The sequence below is a fragment of the Corvus moneduloides genome, chromosome 3 (assembly GCF_009650955.1).
Source record: "Corvus moneduloides isolate bCorMon1 chromosome 3, bCorMon1.pri, whole genome shotgun sequence".
NCBI lineage: Eukaryota > Metazoa > Chordata > Aves > Passeriformes > Corvidae > Corvus > Corvus moneduloides.
The window spans coordinates 32,774,121-32,798,281 of NC_045478.1; the positions used below are offsets into that span (position 1 = coordinate 32,774,121).

At 38.5% G+C, this 24,161-nt stretch overlaps 1 protein-coding gene across 48 annotated transcripts in view; it reads left to right on the forward strand.

The window, feature by feature from the left end:
• RIMS1 (regulating synaptic membrane exocytosis 1) overlaps positions 1-24,161 on the forward strand; it is a 316,131-nt gene that overhangs the window by 283,185 nt on the left and 8,785 nt on the right. For all 48 annotated transcript variants that reach the window (XM_032104763.1, XM_032104765.1, XM_032104793.1 and 45 more), the window contains one exon: positions 20,208-20,349. In XM_032104763.1, coding sequence (XP_031960654.1) covers positions 20,208-20,349 — 142 coding nt within the window. The remainder of the gene's footprint in view (positions 1-20,207; positions 20,350-24,161) is intronic.

Below are 24,161 nucleotides of genomic sequence, written 5' to 3' on the forward strand. Positions count from 1 at the left end.
GAGATGTTTTTCTTCTTGGAAGCTCTAGATGTCTGACAGTCCACCAGAAATTCTCTATGTGATGGAAGCTTGACTCTGCTTTAGGTCAAGCCAGGTCAGTGCTAAACCCAGAGGAGGCAGTTGTCTTTCTGCTTTAATTCTGTGATCTGTGAAGCACTGAAGTTTCATGGTTAGATAAGATAGTGTGGCTGCCCAACACAGTTCCTGCCTTTGAAGCTTGGGTTAACTGGGTAACTTCGATTTTATGTGGTGCTTGGAAAATATCAGTGTGAAACACTACTAAAAGTCTGGAGGGGGGGCTGTGTTAGTGGTGGATTTTGTGTCTTTGGGGAAAGAATCAGTGTCTTGGGAATCCATTTTTTTGTGATGATTTCTGTGGTTTCAGACCAGAACTTGTCAGAACCTACCACAAATTATCTTAGCACAGGCACGTGCCAATGGCTTTCCTGTTTACAAAGCAGGTTAAAATATCCAAAAGTTCTTCCAGGCAGGAATCTCAGGGTTGCTGTTTTGATGACTTTTGCTTTCACGTGGCTCTTGGTGGCTTTATTTATAGCTCTGCCATTTGATTAGACTTGCTGGTGTGAAGTGTTCTCTCTCAGAGCATGGCCAGACTTAAACACTGAATTAATTAGGGATAGATGTGACCTAGGATTTATGTACAAAAGTAGATAAGTTTGACCCACTACTCTGTCTTTAAAAGTTTTTCAAATGATCTTCTGCCTGAACAGCTCTTTTCTAGAGTTCATGGTCAGGGCAGGGTGAAGGGATTTCTTTGACAAGGCTCATCTGCTTTCTTCAGTCTGGACTCCAAACATTAACTAGGAAAGATATTCAAGGGGCATGGAAAACAAACTCCAGGTTTTATACACAGTAGGATTGGTTTGCTTTTTGTATAATGGAAGTTCTCCACTGAAGTAGTATTTATTGCTGGGAAAGGAATCATTTACCAGGAAAACATTTTGAGGCAATCAGTTGTCTTTAACTTAGAGGCATACCATTTAAAGACCAGGTTCTTCTGCCTAGGTAGAGGTACTCGACTGCACTGTGAAGGGGTCACTTCAGAAAGGTCACACACAGGATCCAGTCTAGTAACCAATCCCTTTTTCTGGAGTCTTAGTAATGGTCCTTGTGAGGCACAACCACCCCAAGAGCTGGGTTTGAAAGAACCGAGTTGCATTTATATTGCACTTACTTTTCCTTGGATGTTGAAAAATTCACAGCTCTGGCTACACATCACAGCAAGAAGAGAGCTATCATCTCTAGCATGTGTTGGAACAGGCAACTTTAATGTTTTTAGGCAGGGATTATAGTCACAGGGCAGGAGTTAGCTCTTAAGAGTTGAACCTTTGTCATGGACTGGGGAATCCAGGAGAAAAAGTGACTGGGAAAGTGGCGTAGAAACTGTGATGAGTTTGAGTAGCAGTTTACAGTTTTCTTTAACAGCATTTACATTGTTGCAAATACAGTTTTGTTTATTCTTGCTCAAGAAGTATTTCTATGCTCCATGCCTGTATATGGGCCTTTACCCTATACTATGTTTCATGGGGATAGCTATGTTTATAGCCAACTTGGGAACAACGTCAAGAAATTTTATGGGATCCCCTTTTAGCCAAGGTTCACGCTCTCCCTCACAGTCTGCCTCACAGTAGTTTCTGGTCCAAAGTTTGCCCATGGCCAGAATCCCAGAAGAGTGACTTTTCCCAGTAATCAGCTTCAGATTGTAGCAGGCTACCACAATGCCATTTAAAGGTTACTGATTTGGGCCAGGGGACACTCTGTAAAGGGCAAAAAGCCCCTCTCCAGTCTTAGTGTTTATGGTCCAGAGACAACTCTTTCTGTGCAAGTGCTGGTGACTGAATATTTGACATCATAGATTTTCAATTTTTAATTTAAAAAATAAAAAACCCAAGGTTGCATCTAGAAAGACCTGAGCACAAATCTTTCAGCCAGTAATTCCCACTGCTTTGCTCTTCAAGGAATCCCATGAGTCCATGTCTCTCACATTGTGTTTTCCTCAATAGACTACATGGTACAGCTGTACTTCAGGAGCTGGAGAGGGATTGTGGGATATAGAACATGAACCCTGTCCCTGACAACTAGAAAGGCACCATTTTTCAAAGAAGTGGACCAGGAGCTGTAGTTACAAAGGGCGGGATTAGTCCAAACAAGTATAGGTGTCCACAGTGTAGCTGTCAGTTCATCGCTTCAGGCTTTCTTTCTAGCCAGCAGAGAGAAATGTTCACTTCTACCCATGGCTTATCCATCCTCAAGTAAAAATAGTAAAAATAGTAAAAATAGTAAAAATAGTAACAACTAACTTCCCCCTAAAATGTCTGGGTTTCTGTAAATATTCTAAGAGGAGTCTGGCATGACTAGCTCCAGTACAACATCTATAGACATTTGAAATTCAGTAAGTTGAGTCCTACTTAGCCTATGCCCAGCCCCCTTTATTTCTGCTCCCAGCCCTTTCCTTGGTCCCCCTCAGAAACAAGGGCTTTCAGCTGCCCCAATCCTTCATATCCTGTAGCTGAATCCTTCACGGTTTTCTGTTGCCCATCTTGCATGGAGGAGAGGCACAGGGCAGAGTTGTCTGGATAGAGGAGGTCTTACTTAAGAAATAACCACCTCTGGGCTACATAAAGTAGCAACTTTATTGTTCTTGCAGCTCTATGTGCAATAAGCAAACTGTGTCACAGCACCAGGCTTGAACCTGATATTGCTGGGTGATAGCAAAGTTTAAATTACAAGTGCAAGAGTGCCTTTGGCACACTTATTTTCCATAGGTACAACTGTCTTAAGATTTCTGATTCTATTTTCATAAGTCAGATAATGATCTTGCTGAGATGCAGTAATTCTCTGCCTCGTAAGTGGTTTCTCTCATTTGCTGTGCTGATTGCTCGTCATCCGTAAGATGTAAAGTCAGTTTTCTAAGACTCTGTGTGAATGCTAATCAAGAGGCAGTTATATGTATGTCTGTTTTATATTTTTGTATCAATTGTTTGCATGAAAGGAACCATGAATATGTTTATGTTAAAGAAAGTGAGGTTGTCAGCCTGAGAAGTAGTGAATGATCTTTAATGGATAATCTTTAAGTCAATTGGTTAATTGTTTTGAATGTGATCAAATGTCTGGTGGTCTCCTTAAATATCCTACTTTTTCTGATGAGCAAATGTCATCATCAAAACTAATACTATGCAATTGCTATGAATCTTTCCAGTAACAAAAACTGAATAACCATGTAGATGGAAATGATACAGTGAATTGTAAATTTATTGTAACTTGAATTAGTTGTGCTCTCAGTACAAGTGTCACGATCCAAGCCTTTCATACATCGTCATCGGTCAAGTAGAATATGTAATAACAGCACCGTCCTGTGATACAATGTTTTTGATGAAAATGTAAGTACTTTAATAATATTCTCTTTTTTGTGTACCATTAATAAAAATATTACTTTTTTCTAGGATATGGTACTGCCAGTTTCTGCATGCTGGGAATATAATAATGCTCTTAGTCTTCAAAGGGCAACTGGGGAGCACAGCAAGCTGCAGTGTGCTGTCACTCACCCAGTGCTGCCCTGTGGCTGGTGCTGGTGCACTGAGCAGTAAATAGGTCTTACCTGGGGGTTGTGTGTCAGTGCTTTTGTTGATACTATGCTTTCTTAGTATTGTTTAAATACTCCTTTTTGCTTATGGTTTCAAATAGTCTGTGGTTAAAAGAGCAAAAAGTATTTGGACAGCATGAAGTTTAATCGAGTTCAAAGTGAGGAAGAGAAACAGTGAGAGAAATCAAATGTCCAGCTGGATCAGTGGTTGATCCCATAAGAAGGGAGGCTGAATGATGATAGAGGAGACTGAGAGGGGATCTCATCAATACATTCTTTGAATATCTCACAGATGTCAAGCAAGGGGTAATGGCCATAAACTAAAACATAAGGAGTCCCACCTCAACATGAGGAAGAACTTTACATTGAAGGTGGCAGAGCACTGAACAAGCTGCCCAGGGAGGTTGTGGAGTCTCCCTCTCTGGAGACATTCAAAACCCACTGGATGTGTTCCTGTGTAACCTGCTTCAGGTGACCCTGCCTTGGCAGGGGCATTGGACTGGATGATCTCCAGAGGTAACTTCCAACCCCAACCATGCTGTGATTCTGTGATGTCAATTTAGTGTGACAAATATGACATCTCCTGACTTTCTTCTCATGTTTTACTCTTTATCTGTGTTCATGTGGTGCCCATGACTACAATATTGATAGTACTTGTGACAGAAGCCATACACCATAGATAAGTAGGATCATCAGTTTTTGTAAAAGAACTGTGAATGAAATGAAGTTGCAAAATTGAGAAGCGAACATTGATGCTTTGCATTGCAACATTCCTTTTTCACTTAAAGAGCTTCCCACAGGCATGCCAGTCAACATGTTACATGCACAGGTAGTTTTTCTTTATGCATAAGAATGGTCTCTCTTGGTGGGATATTCTTATTTTTAATAAATCAATTGCTCTTGAGAGTTTGATGCTTAAAATCCCATTTATTTCAAGGCTTAAGAATTTGGTAGCCCAGTAAGACTGTTCTGTAGAATAAATGGATGAACTTTTGCAGATTTCTTTTTCTGTTGTCCAAAGTTTTCTATTCTCTTAGTGTTGTAGAAGCAGTATAGCAGTCATTTTGCAATCCCAACTGGAGCAAGAACTGCTACGGCTACTATGTAAACATGTACTGTTGAACTTCATAGTGCAATTTATTTTATGTGCTCTTAATTTATGTTCTGACTTTTATAGTTCATGTCAGACCTCTTTAAAGTAGTGATGGTTCTTTGTTCTTTGCATTGTTGGCAGCCATAGACCTTAAAGCATTTTACAAAGGAACGGTAAGTGCCATTGTCCCATTTTATTGAGGAGCAAACTCCAGGACTGCAAGTGACCCGCTGAAAATCTCACAGTCTGCAGAAGAGCCAAGACTTCCTAAAAAGCTTGCAACTGTAACTGAGAGTTTAGAGATATTTGTAACTGTTTGTTTACCTAGGAACATGTGATAGGAGAAACAGTAATCTCAGTAATATAGTGTGCATGCATGTGTGTAACCACTTGTATGTAATCTTTAGACAGGGGTATTGTTTTAAGGAAATAGTCTGTGGGACATTAAATTTCCATACCTTAAAGTGCGTCTCTATATATCAGTTACATGTTAAAGATGTTTAATAATGTTTACAATATAAAGCAGGACAGTGTTAGCTTTCTTGAAATGGGAATCTGTGACTGAAAGCAAATTTTTGATGCCTAAACCACATGCTAACGTAGGACTCACCTCTGTGCTGCTGGGGTATAATGTGGGTTGTGCGTACAATTATTCTCGGTTTCATTTAGCATCTTCATTTCTTGTGTCCCAGTAAGAATGTTTCCATTTGGGGGATTTTAATTAATTACTCTTTGAAGGTTACTTGCTTTGAGGGTAAATACCATCGATCACTCTCTGCAGCGTAAAGTTAGCTAAATGAGCAAGTAGTGGTACCGGATTAGTTGATGTGTTTTAGTGATATTAGAGAAGGTATGTTGACCACAAGCTGAGTCAGGACCTGACTGTAAGAAGATCCCTAAAATCTTTTAAGCTGGGAACTCGGTTGAACTGTGAAGAAATGCATAGGATATGTGAACAGCTCATTAATTAAATTAAAACAGATTCATCCATCACTGGGTTGCCTTGCAAATGTGTATGTTTATACTCACATCCCTTTGAATGTTCTTTTAGCTCATGTTTTGTACTTCAGAACATAGCATGGTGACATCTGTTATTCTACTTGATGGCACAGTGCTGAACTCTGTAACAAAACATTTTTATTCCAATTACTAGGTTTTTTACCAAAATAATAGATTATCACTTTCAAAATTATCTTATAAAATACCTGAAAATACTGTGGTTACCTGCCTTGCTGAATAGGAAGGTGGTATGATAAGAGATCACTTAAGTGTACACAAGATGTTCTTCTTTCTCTTTGTAATTCTGAAGAAAAGCAGACCAGAATGTCACCATGATTCTGGGTTGGTGCTTTATTTATCATTGTGTTGTTGGAGTGAATAGAATAGAACATAATATAAACTCACAGATTGGGAGTTATATTAAAAACATATAACTGTTTTATATAAATCATAGCCTAGTAGCATATATTTCAAATTTTCGGGCACCATTGTGCTGGAACAGGAGTTTATAGGCAAGTTAACTTTGATTTCTAAGGTTCATTCTTTTCCTCACTGTCGAAACAAAAATTGTCACATTACAAATGTATTGGAATTTTATTTAAATGTAATGCATTAAGTATCCTCATGATGGTGAGGTCCAGTCCTATGTATGCTTCACAGGGAATAGCCCCATGGAGATGAACTTTGAGCTGGTGAAAATTCTGCATGGTTTTGTGAATGTGTAAGACAAAAACACCCCCACTTCTCCTGGATATAGGGGGAAAGAAAATATTCAACAACACCATGCACTTCGGATTTGTGTAGCCCAAAATTCCTTTGAGGATAACAGAAAAATCTATAGAGAAGTTAAGGCCTTTGAAAAAGTTTTGGTCTTCATTGGGCATCTTCCTCTTTCCCAAGATGGCATTACACATAATGCAGTCTTCAGAAAAAGACCACCACTGGACAAGGGTTAGAAAGATTGATTTTACTTAAACATTTCAATGGAAAAAACCATAAATTATTCTAAGAATTTTTCTGACTATATATTGGAAGCTCTTGACTTGAGAGAAATGCTTTCAATTTTCCTCTAGAATATGTTCTTGCTAAAAATGAAATACATATATTAGAAGCTGAGGAAATAGGAGATACCATGAATAAAAATATTCTTGTGAAAACAGTATGCAATCAGGCACATTGTATGAAAGTATTATTAAGTATTATTAAGTAAAATAAATTTTAGATTTGAGTCATTTTTCAGTGACATTGGCTCCTGTTACCACGGAAATGCACATTAAAACTCACTTCAAAAGAAAGTGGAGATTGTCTTCATTACCTGTCTTCAGCGCTGTCTCACTAATAGGGAGAACCTTGTGTTTGCAGACTCTTTTTCAAAAATATTCTCCTTCTAATACCTGACATACTAGTTTTGATACTTTTCATAGCCTAAAGAGTGTGTGTTTAATAACATATAATCATGGTGATTTAAAGGCTGGGGAATAGTTATTATAATATCTATGTATGATACTCAAGTTTATTCAAAGTCACTTCTACATTGTACTTATTCTGGCAGTAGAAGTTTCTTTTAATTTATCAAGGAGCTTCACAAACTTTGTTTTATGGTATTTGCATGCTCTCAATGTCATCTTTCATTGTGATTTTATTAGAAGTTGCCTGCCAATTGGCTAATTGTATTATGTCCATCCAGAACTTACTTAAGTCAGGAGGGTAGTAATACCAGCTTTATATAAATAAGCTAGGGTTTATGCATATTTTATTATTTGTTGTTTTATCTCAAATCGTCTGTCAGATTCTGTTGTACTCACGGAGTTTTAAAATCTTATCTATTATAGAGGTTATAATAATAAAACTGCATGTTTCCTTTAACAGTATTTCCTAATAATAAAGCAAGACTGTGTTATGATCTTAAATATTAACTTATGTGATTTTGATTTATTTTGTACATGGGAATGTTTTTTTTTTCTGTGCATATATTGTGTTTAATCCTTATTTTGACAGCATCTTACCTGTGTGGAATTTATGTGTCTTACTTTTGCCTGCTATTTAACTGGCCATTGCTATTTTTATACCAACCTGCACTCAATAGCAGCTATCCTCTCACACTTCAAACTCTCATTAATGATCACAATAGAACCACTCTCATTAATGATCACAATAATCCTAAGAAGCAAATAGAGCTTTATCTGTCAGTTCCAAGAAAAAATACTATCTGAAATAATTTGTTTAATATAGAGATAATAAGAGATTAGTGCATCTGTTCCAAAGAGCCTGACCTTCAAACCATTAGCTCTGCAAGATTCAAGCACCATGGTATAATCCTGCTATGAAAGGCAAGTTTGTTTTACTTTTGTATTTTATGATCTTCATCCATGAGCTAATATATATTGAAATCCCTGGAAAGATGTAGTACTGCTTGCCTTGAGTTACAGCGTCTAAAATTACTGTAAAATGCTAGTTTTGTTTAACCAGTAGTAAGCCTAGGACCATGGAAATATGGTTTGTTTACTGTATTTTAATTTTGTTCCATGTACTCTGGGGAGCCATCTTTTTATATGCTATCCAGAAGTAAGTTGAGAATTTGGAATCTGTGGTTCAGACTGGCTGATTGATTATTGCAGATTTTCATGTTTGTTATTATGATGTGGATTTGAAAATTTCACTTCATACAGAGCTGTGCAATTTTCGGCTGTACTTTCTCATTTTCTTTGGTGCCGATGTTGATGTGCAAGTTTTGTTTTCCAGATTATCATTAAATGGTTGTCATTTCTTCATCTGTGATAGGTTTGTTAGTGCCCTCTATATCAATACAGCAGGAAAATTTAATGCTTAATCTTGGTGTCTGCTTTTGAATAATACGTAGAGAGGAAAATGGCCTGTTAAATAGTTTGGAAGTAGTGAAATTAGCTTTGTATTGTATTTTTTGTTACTAGCATACATGCAACAACATTTCTGGATATTGTATTAGTTCAAGACATTGAACTAATGTACCTTTGATCCTTAAACATAGTAGTATTCATGCACAGTTGCATTAAAAACTGTATTTCACATAACCCTCTGTTTTCGTTGGCACAGCAGTTTGGAAGTGTTTTCACTTCAGAAATAACTAGAAGTTTGGGATGGAGTCAGTTTTTTCTGTAGAGGTAGGCTGTATTAGCACCACTTCTTTTTTTTTCCCCCATCTCATTCTGCCTTGTGTTTGAAAGGGCTTTAAAATTTTGTAAATGCTCACTGTCTGCTTATATTTCTTGGTTGTAATTCAGATGCTCTCATTTTATAATATATGGCTAATTCTCCATTGTGCTTATATTTCTCTTAGCTTTTTATCATGTTTGTAACAGATTAATTATATGACAAATCTATTATAAAACAAGCCAACTGTCACAATAATAAAATCTTGCTTTATAATAAAAATTTAGTGTAATTTACCAGGGAAGTCACAGACCAACACTTCATGTATTGGTGCAGTTTTTGTCTTGTGTCTGTTGACTGTTGTCTCATTTGTGTAACCTTTTGGAAAGCCAAGTGCTTCCTTGCTAAGTAAGGTTTGTAACCAAGAGAGGAGAGCTGGGGAGGATGAGAAACGAGCAGCCATAGGGACCTGCAAAAGTAACATGCAATTGTCTTTGATGGCAAAATGCAAGGTGTTGCAGAAAATCCTGCTGTCTCACATTGCTCCCTGCCTTGCCCAGATACCAAAAGCAATACTGATGCTATGACAGGTTTTTTGGGCTGATGTCTGTCTGTGGCACAGTTGAAATTTTATATCTTGTCATTAGAGTTTTCCTCAGAGTGTATTTGATAATGGACATAAACCAGCAGTACTGGATGCAAACCTTAGGATTTCATAGCAGACTTATGCTGGAGTTATGCTTGGGAAGTTTGGCTGAACGATCTGTCTCTAAACCAGGTCTTTGTGTGCAGTTGTCCACTTTAAATAATATAAACACAAAGGGAGCAATTATATCTTACAGTTATGCAGTGTTTACCTGGCACAGATCCTCTGCCCAAGTCCGTAGGTGTTTTTACCCACAGACGGCTGTAACTAATGCAAACCAGTCTGAGTGTAATGCCACAAGCAGCTCTTTGAAAACGGAAACATTAAGCGACTGTCTTGCTCACTACCTACCTGTCTTAACTACTACTGTCAATAAACAGCTGTTTCAAAAGATAAATTTTGCACCAGGACCACTATTAGCTGGATTTGAACTCTAGCTGACCAAAAGAAGGAGCCTCTCCTGAGTTTTTAGCCTCCCTTCTGGAAGTTATTACCTGGGCTGACATCAAAGGTGAGAAGTATGTCATCACAACCTAGCTGGCTTGGAACTTTAGATAGTTACATGTTCAAAGAAATTCAAAAGCAAACATTAGCACAGGTACTTTGGCTGAAAAAAGAGCATGGTTATAGTTTATTGTAGCTGAAACTTCAGTGGGATCACTGATGGGGATACAAGGGACAGCAGTGCAAACATGGTTGCAAAAATAACATGCAAAATTTTGTCTAAATTTGTAGAAAGTTTAAATAAAAGTTTGTTTGAGGTGTGGTACTTTGGAAGCTGCCAAGAAAAAATTACTTTGTAGAGAGTTTGAGGTTCATATTTCTGGATTCAGTGGTGGAAGAACAAGCCAAGTTTTTGCTCAGCCTTTGTGTTACACATCCAGAAGAGTAAGTCAAACAGTTTTAATCCTGGAAAGGGGATTTGGCCTTACAAATAAGAAATATTTTGAATGATTTTTCCTGGGACTAGGAGAAGGAACATAAAGGAGGAAAGGTTGTGACTGAAAGGGCTTTCTAAGAGGCTATAGAGCCATGGAACTCGCCCTCTGTGTTTTTTATTTCAACTTTAAACCTCCATTGAGTTTCCCTAAGCAAGAACCTGGGTGGGAGGGAACTTCTGTACACTTGACACAAGTGCAGTGCTTTGTGTAAAACTGCTCAAGGTGGCAGGCACAAGCTGAAGACAGGTCTTGGGAGAGTGACATGCGCACATAACAGCTACCAGCATCAGCATTTCATTCCTAGCATGGCACTGTACTGAGATAAATCTTTCCATTTAATTGTATTTGGGTTTTTTTAATTTAACACACATCATGACAGAATTACATACTATCCAGCTATGTATTTTTCAAAAAGGCAATGTCACCCTCTTTCTGGTTTTCTAAGCATCATTTCAAAATTTATCAAGAAGATAAAAATTACTTCAACTATTGCACTAAATAGGAAATCTGTGCCTAAGCAATGAAAATACGTGGACATTTCTGCACAGGAGTGACATGGAGTGACATACTGCATCACTGCTGGGGAGGATTTTGAGTTTGTCACCTCTATAGTATTTGCAATCATAAATCCTGTTATATGTTTATTAGCTGAAATGAACAGTTCAACTTGTGGCATTTTTCTCCTTAATTATTTTATGATACTTTAAATAATTAGAACTTTACCATAGCTTGAAGATCTACAGAACTGTATTGGGCACGTTTCAATTTTTTTTCTCATTATAATTCTGTTTGAAATAGTTCTCTTCTTTTGGCTTGACAAATGCTGAATAATTTCCTTTCTCCTTTCTGTCTCTAATCACCCTGAGAAGGCATGTTGGTCCCTACAATTTTGCATGCCAAGTCAATAAAGGTGTGTTAAATTAACTGATTCTTAACCACTTGCAAAATGAAAGTATATTACATTTTTAGAATAGAGTATTAGAGAAATGAAACAATTTGACAAAGAAACAAATATTGCAAAATCTGTTTCCTCAAAAGGAAGTATAAAGATGAAAGGAGTAATTAAAAAAAGAAATTCTGTTCTCAGAATGCACATGATCATTTCAGTCAGTGAAACTTTTTTTAACTCTGCTGTGCTCAAGTCCCTCTAAGACAGTAACATCATTTAAACTTTTCTGTTGCATAACTGTAACTTAGTATTTAATGCTAATTTGATGTTTTATCAGGATTGCAGAGTTTCAGGTGGTTTTGTACAAAAATTCATGCAAAATGAGTAAAAATCACCAGGACAGACAAATGTGATTCTGGATTTATCTGACTCCTCATCACATTTTGACCACCAGAATTAAAAAAATACATCGGCCAAGGTTGCTAAGAATATTTTGGGCTCTTCTCTGCTTGCACATAACTAGAAAATACATTACTGACTGAATTTTTTTTAACCTTTCAGCAATATATTATGAAGTACTAGCTGGCAGGTAGTTCAGTACTTTTTTCACTGCAAGGCCCTGTAATGTAATCACAGTTGTAAAAGGAACTTGTGAGTGAAGCAACTTGATCATTCCTCGCAATGCTGCTGTGCCAAGTGGTTACAGGATAACAAAGGAGAGACAATACCAGGACTCCAAAGGTTTATTCTACCCAGGAACAGCACAAGTTATTTAAACAAAGGTGAAGCTGCTTTAGGTGCTGGCTGCTCGCTAAGGATTATATCATAGCCAGTGTTTAATTTTGCTTAAGCCAAAGGTAAGCCTGTATTTTCTGTGTTTTACTGTGGTGAGCCTGTTCGTGAGTCTTGCTTTAGCAATGTATGATGGTCTGGAGTTATAACTAATGCTACAGTCACTAAAGAAAAACCGAAGTTGGTATGATACTACGTTGATCTAATACATTAGAAATTATATCTTAAAGGCAGGTTAGTAATAATTTTAAAGGGAAATGTGATATCCACCTGGGAACTTCTGGTAGTGGTAAAATAAAACCTAGAGAGCTTGAAAGTTGCAGTTCGGAGCAAATCAAACTACTGAAAAGGTAAAAGCATTTTCAGATTGTTTCACTGATTGGTAATTGAGATGAAAAGGAAGGGACTGTTTCTGAAGCTGTAATGTCTCCTAATTACTATGCTGTGAAATTAAATTAGGGTTAAGCTATTATTCAGAAACTTGTCAACTGTACAAAAAGGCATTTAACAGCTTTTTACTGGAAGATACTCTAGCACTTAGTGGTTTTGTCAGTGTTTCAATTTACAGGTGTTTTGGAGGTTGTTAAAATAATTAGTGTTTGGGCTGCCACCATGCACAACACACAGTTCTCAGGAAACTTTTTAAACATGCACAATAACAGTGAATTTCTTTATTAGTTATGCTTTATAAATTGTCCTATTGGTGGTATCATCTTGTAAAATATTGTCTTTTAGTAATAATGCTGTCATGTTATGTTTTTAATAAAAAATGCTGAACTATTTGTAATTGTGTAGATTTACTGAAAAAGTCAAATTTACTAAAATTGTTATGGCTGCCTGGAACCACAAAAGACATCAAGTTACTTAAATATGTATAAATTCCTAATGAAATGAAATGTTGGTTTAGTTTATCTGAAAAATCTCTATTTTTTCTGCATTGCATTTCATTTTCCCCTGCTGTATTAACTGCAAGCTGTGTCCCAGCATCCTGCCCTTGGATAAATTTTATCTCTATACCATATGTCAGTTCTCTGAGAGGGCTTGGCTGGTTACAAGAAATGTAATATAGGGCTGTGTTTTTTGTAAAAATGTTACTGTTGAAGTGCTAACAGCTCTTCTGAGCATCTTACTTCGTTGTGTCTTGCATTCCCCTCCCGTCTAACAAAAAAGCCAAGAGTATATGAGAAAGTGAGTGCTTGATATTTTATAAACTGTTTATATAGTAGATATTTTGTTGGAAACATGGCTTTTTTTGTTTTACTAATTGAATTTTATTGAAATAGGCTTTAGGAGTTGAAGAACATTACCAGTTTCACTGACATATTCTGCTTTTATATGGCTCTTTGCATATGTGTGAAGAAGATAATTAAGATGCTTTCATTTCTGTATGTTTATAAAGTGTGCTTAGCACAGTCCCAGCAGTAGAAACTCATTGCTATACATCATCTTTGATTGCCTCATTTTGGCTGACAGACAGTGGCTCTTTTCTCTTCATTGCAAGTATGTGGACAGAACAATTAATCTTCATAAAGTAATTTGAGAAGCCATAACTGATCTTTTTCTGACCAGATATCCTTGCTTTACCTTAAGATACATGTGTCCTGGTTAAACACAGGTTTTCTTCTCTGACGTGAAAAAATCATAAGTATCAGAATAAACATATAAAACACATGCTTGTTTCTATTTTTCTTTTTTTTTTTCAGTGAATTTGTCTAAGACATCTAAAGGAGATACAGTTTGTAAAAGCAGTTGCTTAAGGTTTTGAGACCACTGTCAGGTAGTAAACAATGGCCTGATTTTCCACTTCTTGTTTGCTTTTGTTTTGAGCATGGACCTTTTCCTGTCATTTGCTCTCAAAGTGCTACTTCAGTTTCATGCAAATAACTAGGAGCTGTTGGATAAGTAATGCTACTTTGAAATCTAAAACTGTTGAGTCTGAGTCTGCAAGTTTGATTTTCAGTGAAAAATACAGTCAAAAGGTGAGATTCTGCTGTACACTGTCTAAAATGCCATCAAAGCATTAATACAACCATTGACAACAATTCAGTGAAGTCTCCTTTTGTTAGGATTGGTGCTTTTTGTTCCTTTGCTCTACGTATGTCAGAAAAATATATCGTGTATATTAAGGGACTAATTGCATTATCTTTTATGTATTATCTGAAAGTATTTAGTGGGAGTGATGAAAGGTGTTTGCCAGATGAGTTTGCGAGTTTATAAACATAGTTGTGAGGTACAGTTTATTCCAAACGTCTGATAAAATTCCTTCTCAATGAATTGTCCCAGCTGAAAAGGTGAATATTGTTTCTAGAAGGTTTTGTAATTTATATTAGTATAAATGTTGTTTGCAGATTTTTTTTTAATAAATAGAAATGGGAATAAGTACATGATGGTTTACATTTGGATTTTAAACCTCAGGATATAACACCACAGAGTATCAACAGCACTCTCCTCTCTTTGAGTATATTGTGTGATATTTGGAACACTTAAAAGACAATTACTGCAATATTTCACATGTCTTTTTAGAAAGAGCATTATATTCAGGAGAGTATAGCACAAAGACAGAATGGAAAATACAGGAGAGTATTGTATGATATAAAGTCTAGAAACTTGTCTTGTTGAAATTTGTATTTAAATGTCAAATTTTTTACTATTTACGTTCTGTCCATAGTCACTATTCACTTTCAGTCTTAGTGATCAATCTACTGTTGAGTTCATCTGAGAGATGTACACATATAAAAAAACAGATGCTCTTTGAACTATTTATTCTTTTTTTTCTCTCTCTGTTTTAGGACTATAAGCGAAGGGGCACTTTGTCAATTCATGTGTAAATAAATTTTGTTGTTTAAAAGCACTACATGCAAAGTGAGTGGGATGCTGCAGAACTTGTAACTCAGCAGGTCTCCAAGCAGCTAAATTTGAAGTTGTAAAAATCACCAACACATTAGAAAGGACCAGAAGGAAATGTGCCCCTTGGCTTTTCTTTTTATAGATCTTTGAACTGAGGTTGACCCTTACTCCTCCAGTTGGCATAATCTTGTCGGTGTCTCACAGTCAGTGTACAAACCAACCATATGGTCACAGTCCTGCCAGGTTTCAGTCAAAGCTGGCTTGGAGCTGTAGTCCTTTGAGGCTTTCTTTGGATGCAAGAGCATACTTGATAGTGTGAATGAATTGCCCTTGAGCCGTGCAATGACACTTCTTATGATCCCTTCCATTAGTGGATTTAGCAGTGGTGTTCGCTTTGTTCTCTGGTCTGTTCTTTTGAACCAGTCATGAATTTTCACATACTTGGGTGCTGCATGTGTGTAAATTTGCTTTTTTTTTTGGGTGATAACCAACTAGTTGCCCTTAGGTATGATTCTGGGCAATGGTCACGTAAGGCACCTCTCCCTGTAGGCAGTACATAGAGGGCCCTGTCAGGATTGTCTTCTGCCCTACAGTGGTCTGCAACACTGTGCTATTGACTGAGCTGCCAAGCTCATATCCTTGCACATTCTTTTATGTGCCTTAGCCTTGACCCATGGCATGTAATATGCACCCTGGCACCTTGGATAAAAGCTTTGTTCCAGCAACCCCTCTTGTCATTTCAGACTTCCTGTACTGAAACAAGAGCAAAATGTAGTACCTGCCTCCAGGCACCACATGGAGCACAGAGGAAAAGCCAGGCCAATGGTGATGCCATGTGCAGTCATGCCTTTGCTGAGTGGGGAGGGCTGGGAGTGGGGAATGTCCTGGCATTGTCCTCTCTGAATCGGATGCCTTTAGAATGTAAAGCTAGCTTTGAGATATCTCTAGGAGGCCATCTTAAATATCTAGATAATATAATTGACCCTTTCACTATATCTGCTGTCAATGGCTTCTGGCTCCTAGACTTGAGAATGATTAGGAAGTACAGAAATTTGGGACACATCAATTCCTTTGATATTTTGTACAGATGTAAGGTAGAGCATACTTGCTTTTTGCTGTGCTCGGTTACTCTGGTCAGGGTCTTTGTTAACTTACTTTTGTCTGGGAAAACCAAAATCAGGGATCAGTTTCTTGTCAGACCAAACAGAAATCACTCTAGGCTATATTTATAATAAGTAGATGGAAATAGCACATTGCATACACTCATCAGTGTGTTATAGCAGGAGTGCTACAACAAGCCTGTTGATGAACTGCAAAATGCTTACAAGCTGTGTATCTTTTGTAGGTGCAGGTGGCTGCTTTATGATGCTTGGCATCAACTACTACATCTGCAAAAATGTTCATCACAATTACTTTGTAGTAGTTTTTCTCTAGTTTGTACCTGTTAAGCCAGGTGTTTACATGTAATTTATGCACATCAGTCTGCATTCCTGCATGCAGAAATCCTTTCACAATTGACACAGCAGAGAAGCAGACAGACCATTTTGGAGTAAATTTTACCTCTAAATGGTATTCAGTATAGAGACATCTTCAGCCTGCACAATGAATATAGTGTAATTTATACAGTTCAGGCAAATAACTGTAATGTATTATAAAATTTAATTGTATGTGTCAAACTAACAAAAATTGGGAGCAGGATCAAGCATTCTCCAATTGATATCCTGACAAGAGCAGAAAATCTTCTCATTATGTCACAGCATAGATACTGAATATTTTATGAACCTGCATTATTCATGTAAAGACAGCATTCCAAAGATATATGCAGAGCTGTTAGATTACAGTAATACAAGATGAAAATGAAAGGTTTTTTAGAAGTATTATCAATAGCAGGGAAAACACTGGTAGTTGTTTGGATCCCTTATTTCATTGTGCAGTCAAGGCAGCACTGGAATTGTACCCCAGCGTGAGTTCATGTTAGCAGGGCACCTTTAGAAATAGAAGCAGTTCCCAACTCATCTGCATACTGAGCACCTCCTTCCCTCACAGAACTAGGTTTTGCTGAGTTTACAGGAGCACACTAACAACATAAACCGCCTCTTCACTTTTTGCGTTAAAATTGGAAAAATAATATATTACGTCTTGTTAGATACGAGATGCGTAAGTGACCAAGGTTAAAACTTCCAAAACCTGTGCAACAAGTATTTTGGTTCTTATCCATGGGCAAAAGCAATTTTCTCTATGCCATTAAACTCTTGTGTTTTATCCTTCTGTTGGGCTACTGTTATATTTCTGATTGTACTTCAGAAGATTAAGACTGAGGTTATAAAAGTAAATAAATTGGAGGACTTTAGTTTTCCTGGGAAACACTGTGGGTCTTAATAGCAATTATAAGGAGAGACAAAAGGATGCTTTTTAATCTTCAACCTGAAAAGAAAAAATATTGATGAGAAATGAGGAAGAAGTAGAATCTGGCGCTGTAAGACAGAGAGCAGTGACTTGAAAAGTACTTGGAAAAAGACAGTCTGGTACTTGCAGCTCAGTGAGACAAGGTTTTAGACTTGCTTGTGGCCATACACAAGGATTCCTACTTCATGGTCTGTGCATTTAAAATATGTGGAGCGAAGAGTGTTTAAACAGCAATACCAGTGTTATCCATGACAATGTAACAGTACTCTAAAAAAAATCCACCTGCTGTTTTCAATCTCTACTGTGGCTCAAAGCTAAAATATTAGTTTTTGTAATTTAGTCAATGGATATTTTATACAGTGATTATTTCCATGACTATATTCATTATCTGTCCCAACAACTTGGCTTTCAAGCCTAAGTTTCAGCACCCACCATGTTGCCCAGGTGGTCCAGAACAACATCTCTTTACCAATTTGTGCCAAGAGCATGATGGTCTTATAGCTGCCTCTAGAGTCTCCTCATTTACCTTTCCTGAGCCCTGAACACTCAGAAGCAACCCTATTCAGCCGAACACGTTTCACGCTCTACCCTATTATATCCTCCAGGTCATGCTGGCTGATCTGGCTGGCTCCAGAAAAGTAAGCAGGGGTTAAACCACATAATCTCACATGCTTTGTAGGAGCTGATGGAAACAGAGACACTTTCAGACAGGACCTGGTGAGAGAGAGAGAGAGAGAGAGATTGAGAAAACAATATGGGTGGAAAATGCATACCTACAGAACACCTGAAAATCCTGCTGTGGAGTACAACTCTGTGCATGACTTATACTTCTTAGGTGCCTTTTGAGTTATTTTTGAGGCTCAGCCTGCCTATTAGCATTGATATGCTGAACACTCCCTCAGTTTTTTAAGAGAAAGTTCAGGACCAAATGTAGCATTTGGGTTTCTATATACAGAATTACTGAAGCTCCAGCAAATCTCTTCCACAGCCACCTGCACTGTGTAAGAGTGGACCCTGGTCTGCCTGGTGTTCCTTGCCTACCCTATTCTACCTCACATTTAGCAGCACTGGATAATGTGTTTTCAACTGACCAAGGACTGGGAAGATGGATGAGCTGTAGTGGCCCACAGGAAAACCTCAGAGCTGTTGGCCTCATAAGGAAGAAAAGCGTCTATGGAAGTAGCTGATCTCTTCCACTTGGGGGCATTTGAGTGCTGCTTAACGGCCTTAGATATAACAACCCCAGTCTAAAAAGCTTGAGAGGGAAACCACAGCCCATTTCACTGTGGGCATGTCTCCTCTGAGTCCAACATACAAATTTTCTCACTTTGGCCATATTTGCTGTTTCCCCAATAGCTTCAAAGAGGTTCCTCTGATAGCTGTATGGTATGATTTCTCCTTGCCCTCCACCAGCGTGCTGACCCAAAGAGCAAGGGCCAGCTGATCTCCACAGCCTGTTTAAACACCCTGGGCAATGGGCAGGCTATGTGGGGCCTACAAAAGTCTCAAGTTTTATTGTGATGAATAAGATCTGTCAAGATCTGTCAGTTTCAAACATCAACAATGTGCCTGTGAAACAGGAAGGTGAAAAATTTTCAGAGCAATTCAGTCTCCACTGCAAGTGGAGATGGAAGAAATATTTGCTTTTTCAGATGTTTCCCTGAGCAGACCATGAAAAAGATGCGTGCAGACTTTGCAGAGGTGAATAAAGGAGCACTGAATTGAAGAGGAAAATGCAGAAGAATGTTTTAGCATGAACTTACATGAAACTTTGTCAAATCTAGTACTTTCTGAGAGAAAGTGATGTTACCCATTGAACTTTGGGTTCCTATTTCGAACTAAATGAAAAAAAAAACAGGACACTGAGTTTGAGGACAATACATGTTATTACATCACATGGAGACTTTGGTGGAAGAAATTTGAAGATCATTGAGAACAACTATCATCATCTAGAAGTTTAATTTCTGCTGTGTGACAGCAGAAATAAATCTTCTTGCTCAAGGGAAACATGAAAACTTCTGTGTCAAAATCAAATTGCATTTTAAAGGATGTGGGATAGCAGCTTTACCAAATGAATGAAGTCTTTAAACAATTTCAAAATATTTACATTACTTTCTAATCTTACAGTTGCAAGCCTAGAGTCTGATTGCCCAGAGAGGTTATGGAGTCTCTTCACTGGAGATACTCAAGAACTGTCCGGACACAATCCTGTGCAATGGGCTCTAGGAAGCAGGGAGGTTGGACCATGCTCCACTGTGATCCTGTCCAGCTTAACCATTCTGTGATTTCCCAAACAAATTCCCCAAGAGTTATTTCTGTTTCAGAACTTCTGGGATCATTAAGTTCTGTAAAGTTCACTGTTTACTTTGAAGACATTTTGTGGTGAGAAGTAAGATTCTGCCAAGTCAAAACACATTATTATATTTTTGATAGTAAGTATCTTTGTACCTAACATTTTTCTGTGGAATGCATGATGGGTTTTTTCCCTTTTTTTATTTTCTGTGAGAATTGTAACTTCTTTTGCAGTCACCCAACCTAGCAAGGTGGCTAGAGGCACATCATCGAGTATGTGGTTAGTAGACAGTATCGTGACCTGTGCATTCCACCTGTGTAAAGGTTAATAACGAGACATCTAGTTTCTAACAGTTTGCCCTCATGAAGATCTTCATGTTGCAGCCTTTTAAAGAGAAGTAGTTTCCAGTTTGTGGCTGAGGAAGAGAGATTGCTTCTTCAATTGGAAAAGTCTTTTTATGTTAGTAAATAGTAATGACCAAGTCAGATCACTGTTCTTGTGTGAAAACTGCAAGGGAAGGCTTTGCTCTAAGTTATTCTAATTGCTGCTTCTTTTTCTTTGCTTTCAGAGGCTGGCAACAAGAAGCTAAAGAGCACGATACAGAGAAGCACAGAAACAGGAATGGCAGCAGAGATGAGAAATCGTATGGTTCGACAGCCAAGTCGAGAATCCACTGACGGCAGCATAAACAGTTATAGCTCTGAGGGCAAGTAAGTGGCATTAAAAATATCAGTAATGTAGGAGAAGTTTCTAATGTAGTAGAAGTTTCTTTCCCCATTAGTTGGGATGTCCCAAACTCTAGCTGAAGGGGGTAGCTCTGTGTAGAGTTTCTTTCTCTTGAAACATTTGAAAAACTGAAACACCATTTTAGGTACATAACACAAATTTCATGGAAATTGAAATTGAGAGAGGACTTCTTAAGAATTCTCATTTTCCCTGTCATCCAGTGAGGCATTTTGTTCATCAAGACAGCAAAATTAAGACTGCATTATTCAAAACAATACATAGGGGTACTTTTTCTTTGAGGTAAGTTTGGATTACCTCAGAGTTAAACTTCAGATGTTGTATGTGAATCCCTGTGGTTTGAAACTTTGTTCAGCAATACTATATACAAAGAAAGTTTAATTTGGAGTTGTTCCAAATCTCTTATTAAGAACTGTAAACCCAGAGCCCAGATGCCACATCAGCTGAAGTTAGGCAGACAGCTGTGGGGAATGGGGCAGCTGTTTTCATTCACTGCTGAACAATTTGGTATGTAGGAAAGGAGAACAAAAGCAGTTCTTCAAAATGTGAAGGAATACTCCAGCCTCCCCACAGTTCTCAGTGGGACTCTACTGCATGTATCAAGGTACAGTGGTTCCTAGGGAATTCTTAGAAGTTGACTCCCCAAAAAAGGGGGAAATGGGGGTAGGCAAATGCAGCTTTATAGACCCGGAAAAAAATGAGAGATTTGGACTTCCTTGGCTTCATCTTTTTATATGCTTACTGTGTTACCACAATTGCTACTGCACATTGTATGAGGCACAAAGAGCCAAGGCTGCTCTGGTGGTGGTTACAAGGATCTGTGTAAAGGTGCCTCTATCATCAGATCTTCTCACCACCCTAATATTTTTACATCACTGGAACAGGTTGCCCATAGAAGTTGTGGATTGGCTCATCATTGGAGGTGTTCATGGCCAGGTTGGATGGGGCTTTGAGTTACGTGATCTAGTGAAAGATGTCCTTGTGCATGGCAGGGGCATCAAAACTTGATGATTACTAAGGTTCCTTCCAACCCAAACCATTCTATGGTTCTATGATAATGCTAAGAATTTTAAGAGCCATGTAAGAAAAACAGGCTCCATCATGAATAATTCAAAACCAAAGCAGATAAAGATCAGATGAAGAATGAGGGGCAAGAGTAAAATATCCCAGTGTTTTCCCCATTATGATTCCTTGATAGGCCATTACTTTTACCCTTTCAACACTCTGCCCTGCCATCCTCCTTCCTTTCTCTATGCTGGAGTGTCAGTCTGTAAGGCACCAGTTACTCACCTTGGTGACAGAGGCCCCAATAAACTGCACCCTTTAGGGAGGAGCTGAGGGAGCCTGTTTTCCTGGTCAGCAGTGGAGAGGAGAGGTGGGAGCCCAGCACTGAGGGTGAGGACATTTTCAGTGGAACAGCTTAATACTCTGTTCCACCCTCATTGTGTGAAAATAGATTTGGCAGGGCTGGGGCAGCCAAGGTCTGGATCTGGAGGTCACAGCAGGCGTCTGGAGGATAGAAAGGCAGAGCCATAAAATACCTGTTTTGAGAACCAGCCTCTGAGTAAGACAGTGAGGAAAGCAAGCTTAAGAAGTAAACAGAGTGCTTGCTTCTTACTGGGACACATTGCAGGCCGGGTGTGCATAGTGGGACCCTGTTGCTGCCTGTTCTGAGCTTCCCCTCCCCAAGACGCTTGCCTCTGCCATGTGCACCGAGCTCCTTTGTTCCAAGCGCGGGCAAAACCAAATGTAACTCAAACTCTTTAACAGAGTGTCTGATTGGCCGGTCACCCCGGGTCTGCCCCCAGTACTCCCCTTTCCCCTTCTCTGAATAAAAGAGATGATCAAGGGAGGGATCCGCCCTCTCTTGGGTCAGCTACCTTCCTGTGACCGTCTCTTGTTGTCTGTCTCATTCGAAAGCTTCTAACTGCAGGGAATTGAGCGAGCAGGGAGCTATATTTCTCCCTCTTTGCTTCTGCTGATGGTATTTGCTTTGCAGCTGATACAGGTACCAATTTAAGAGCTACTAAAGTGCTAGATGGCCCGTGCTACCTCTCTAGGCTGCTCGAGGCTTTCTAAGGCATTAAACCACTAGCTTAGCTGGTAAAAAGCTGAAAAGATACCATCCACATTTAACTCCCCTTTAGAACTAAGTACATCTTTAAACTATCATAAGCTGGTAGTCACACTACCTGTATTGCATGTCTTGTTTCTGCCTCCATAGCTCTTGTGCCTGCTCCCCATCTCTTGCTGCTCCAGTATCAGTTCTGCCTCTGACAGTGGTCCTTACCTCAGCTCTCCCATGCAATTGCTATCTTCACATCTGACCCATGTTTGCCCTGCTTCTTTGATCCGAACTTTTAGCACCCTAAGTTCTCACTATGTTTCTGTCCCAGACTTTTGGCTTCATAGTTACCAGCTTATTCTGGTTGATGCCTGATCCTCAGTGTATCTCAGTTTTATTTCCTGACTTCAAACTGTACTTGACCTTAGCCTTAAACATTGTCCCTGACCACCACATCTCTATTCCAGTCTGTGGCAAGAGAAAACAGTGAGTCTAAAGAAGTGAGAACACCATCAATATCTAACAGTGACTCTGAAGGGGAGCCTGGAAGAATGAGCCAAAGAGGGCAGATAGCAAAACTCAGGTGAAACAGTTAAATGTATCTTGCTGCAATGAGAGTAGAGAAATTCATTAAACAGGACACAATGCCGTAGGCAAAAGGGATACCAGAGGGTTCTGTTCAGTGTGGTGCTGCACTTTGTGGCTTAGAAAACTTCTCTGAAGTCTTCTCTTTTTCTGTGATTCTGTGATTTAGCTATAGATCAAATCCTTAGATGTTCTGGAAATTTACATGAGTTCTACAGAATACTGTTAGTTTACAGCAGCTCTTGGGTTTAGATCACAGTGAGAGAAGAAGGTTAAATGGTTAAAGAAAGATGTACAAGACAACAAGTGTCTACTGTTTAATTATTTCCTCCAAATGCATTACTGGCTTATTTCTAGAACATGAGGTGACACAACTACAAGGAGGAGAGTAAGCTGCATAGCTCTGTCACAAAATCAGGGTACATGCACTCTGCCAGCTGATCCTAAAATCCTCTCCCTCATTGTCTGGGCTATTTTTTAGCATTAGAAAAGTTAGCTTTAACTTCAGATGTTATATCTAGTGTGAACACTGAATCAGCTTTTGACAGCACCTTTTATTTTGAGTAGTGAAGCTGTTTGGAAGGGTTTTTTTTCCTTCTTGCGAGACTCCCATCAAAATCAGCAAGATCTTAACTTTGGTTGCTTGAGTAGTGTTTTTTCTGCAGTTCACTCTTCATGTTACTGTAGGTGAGTAATGATGATGATTAGGAAGTGCTTATGGTAGGTCTGCACTGGTTTCTTGTCCTTCCTTGTATGTGTGTGTACATTGACACTGATTTTACTTCCAGGATCACATAGTTTATTGACAATATCATGCCTCATCCTGCATTTCCAAAGACCAATCAGATGTATAGCTCAGCTATTCCTACAGTAGGTACCCCAGGCAACTTGTCATGTTCTTTTGCTTGACCCTTAACTGGAGTTTAATGAATTAATAAACATTCAGATGGATGTGTACTTCCTACCTTCATTATCATAAGTATAGCTAGAAGCGTGCTCTCAAGTGAATATTTTCAATGTTGTTAGTCAATCTGTGGCAAAATATAACACATTTTGTGGAAAAAAGGCCAAAGAAACAAGCAAGAAACTTTTCATAGCAGAGGCAAGAGTGAAAGCCACTGGGGAGAG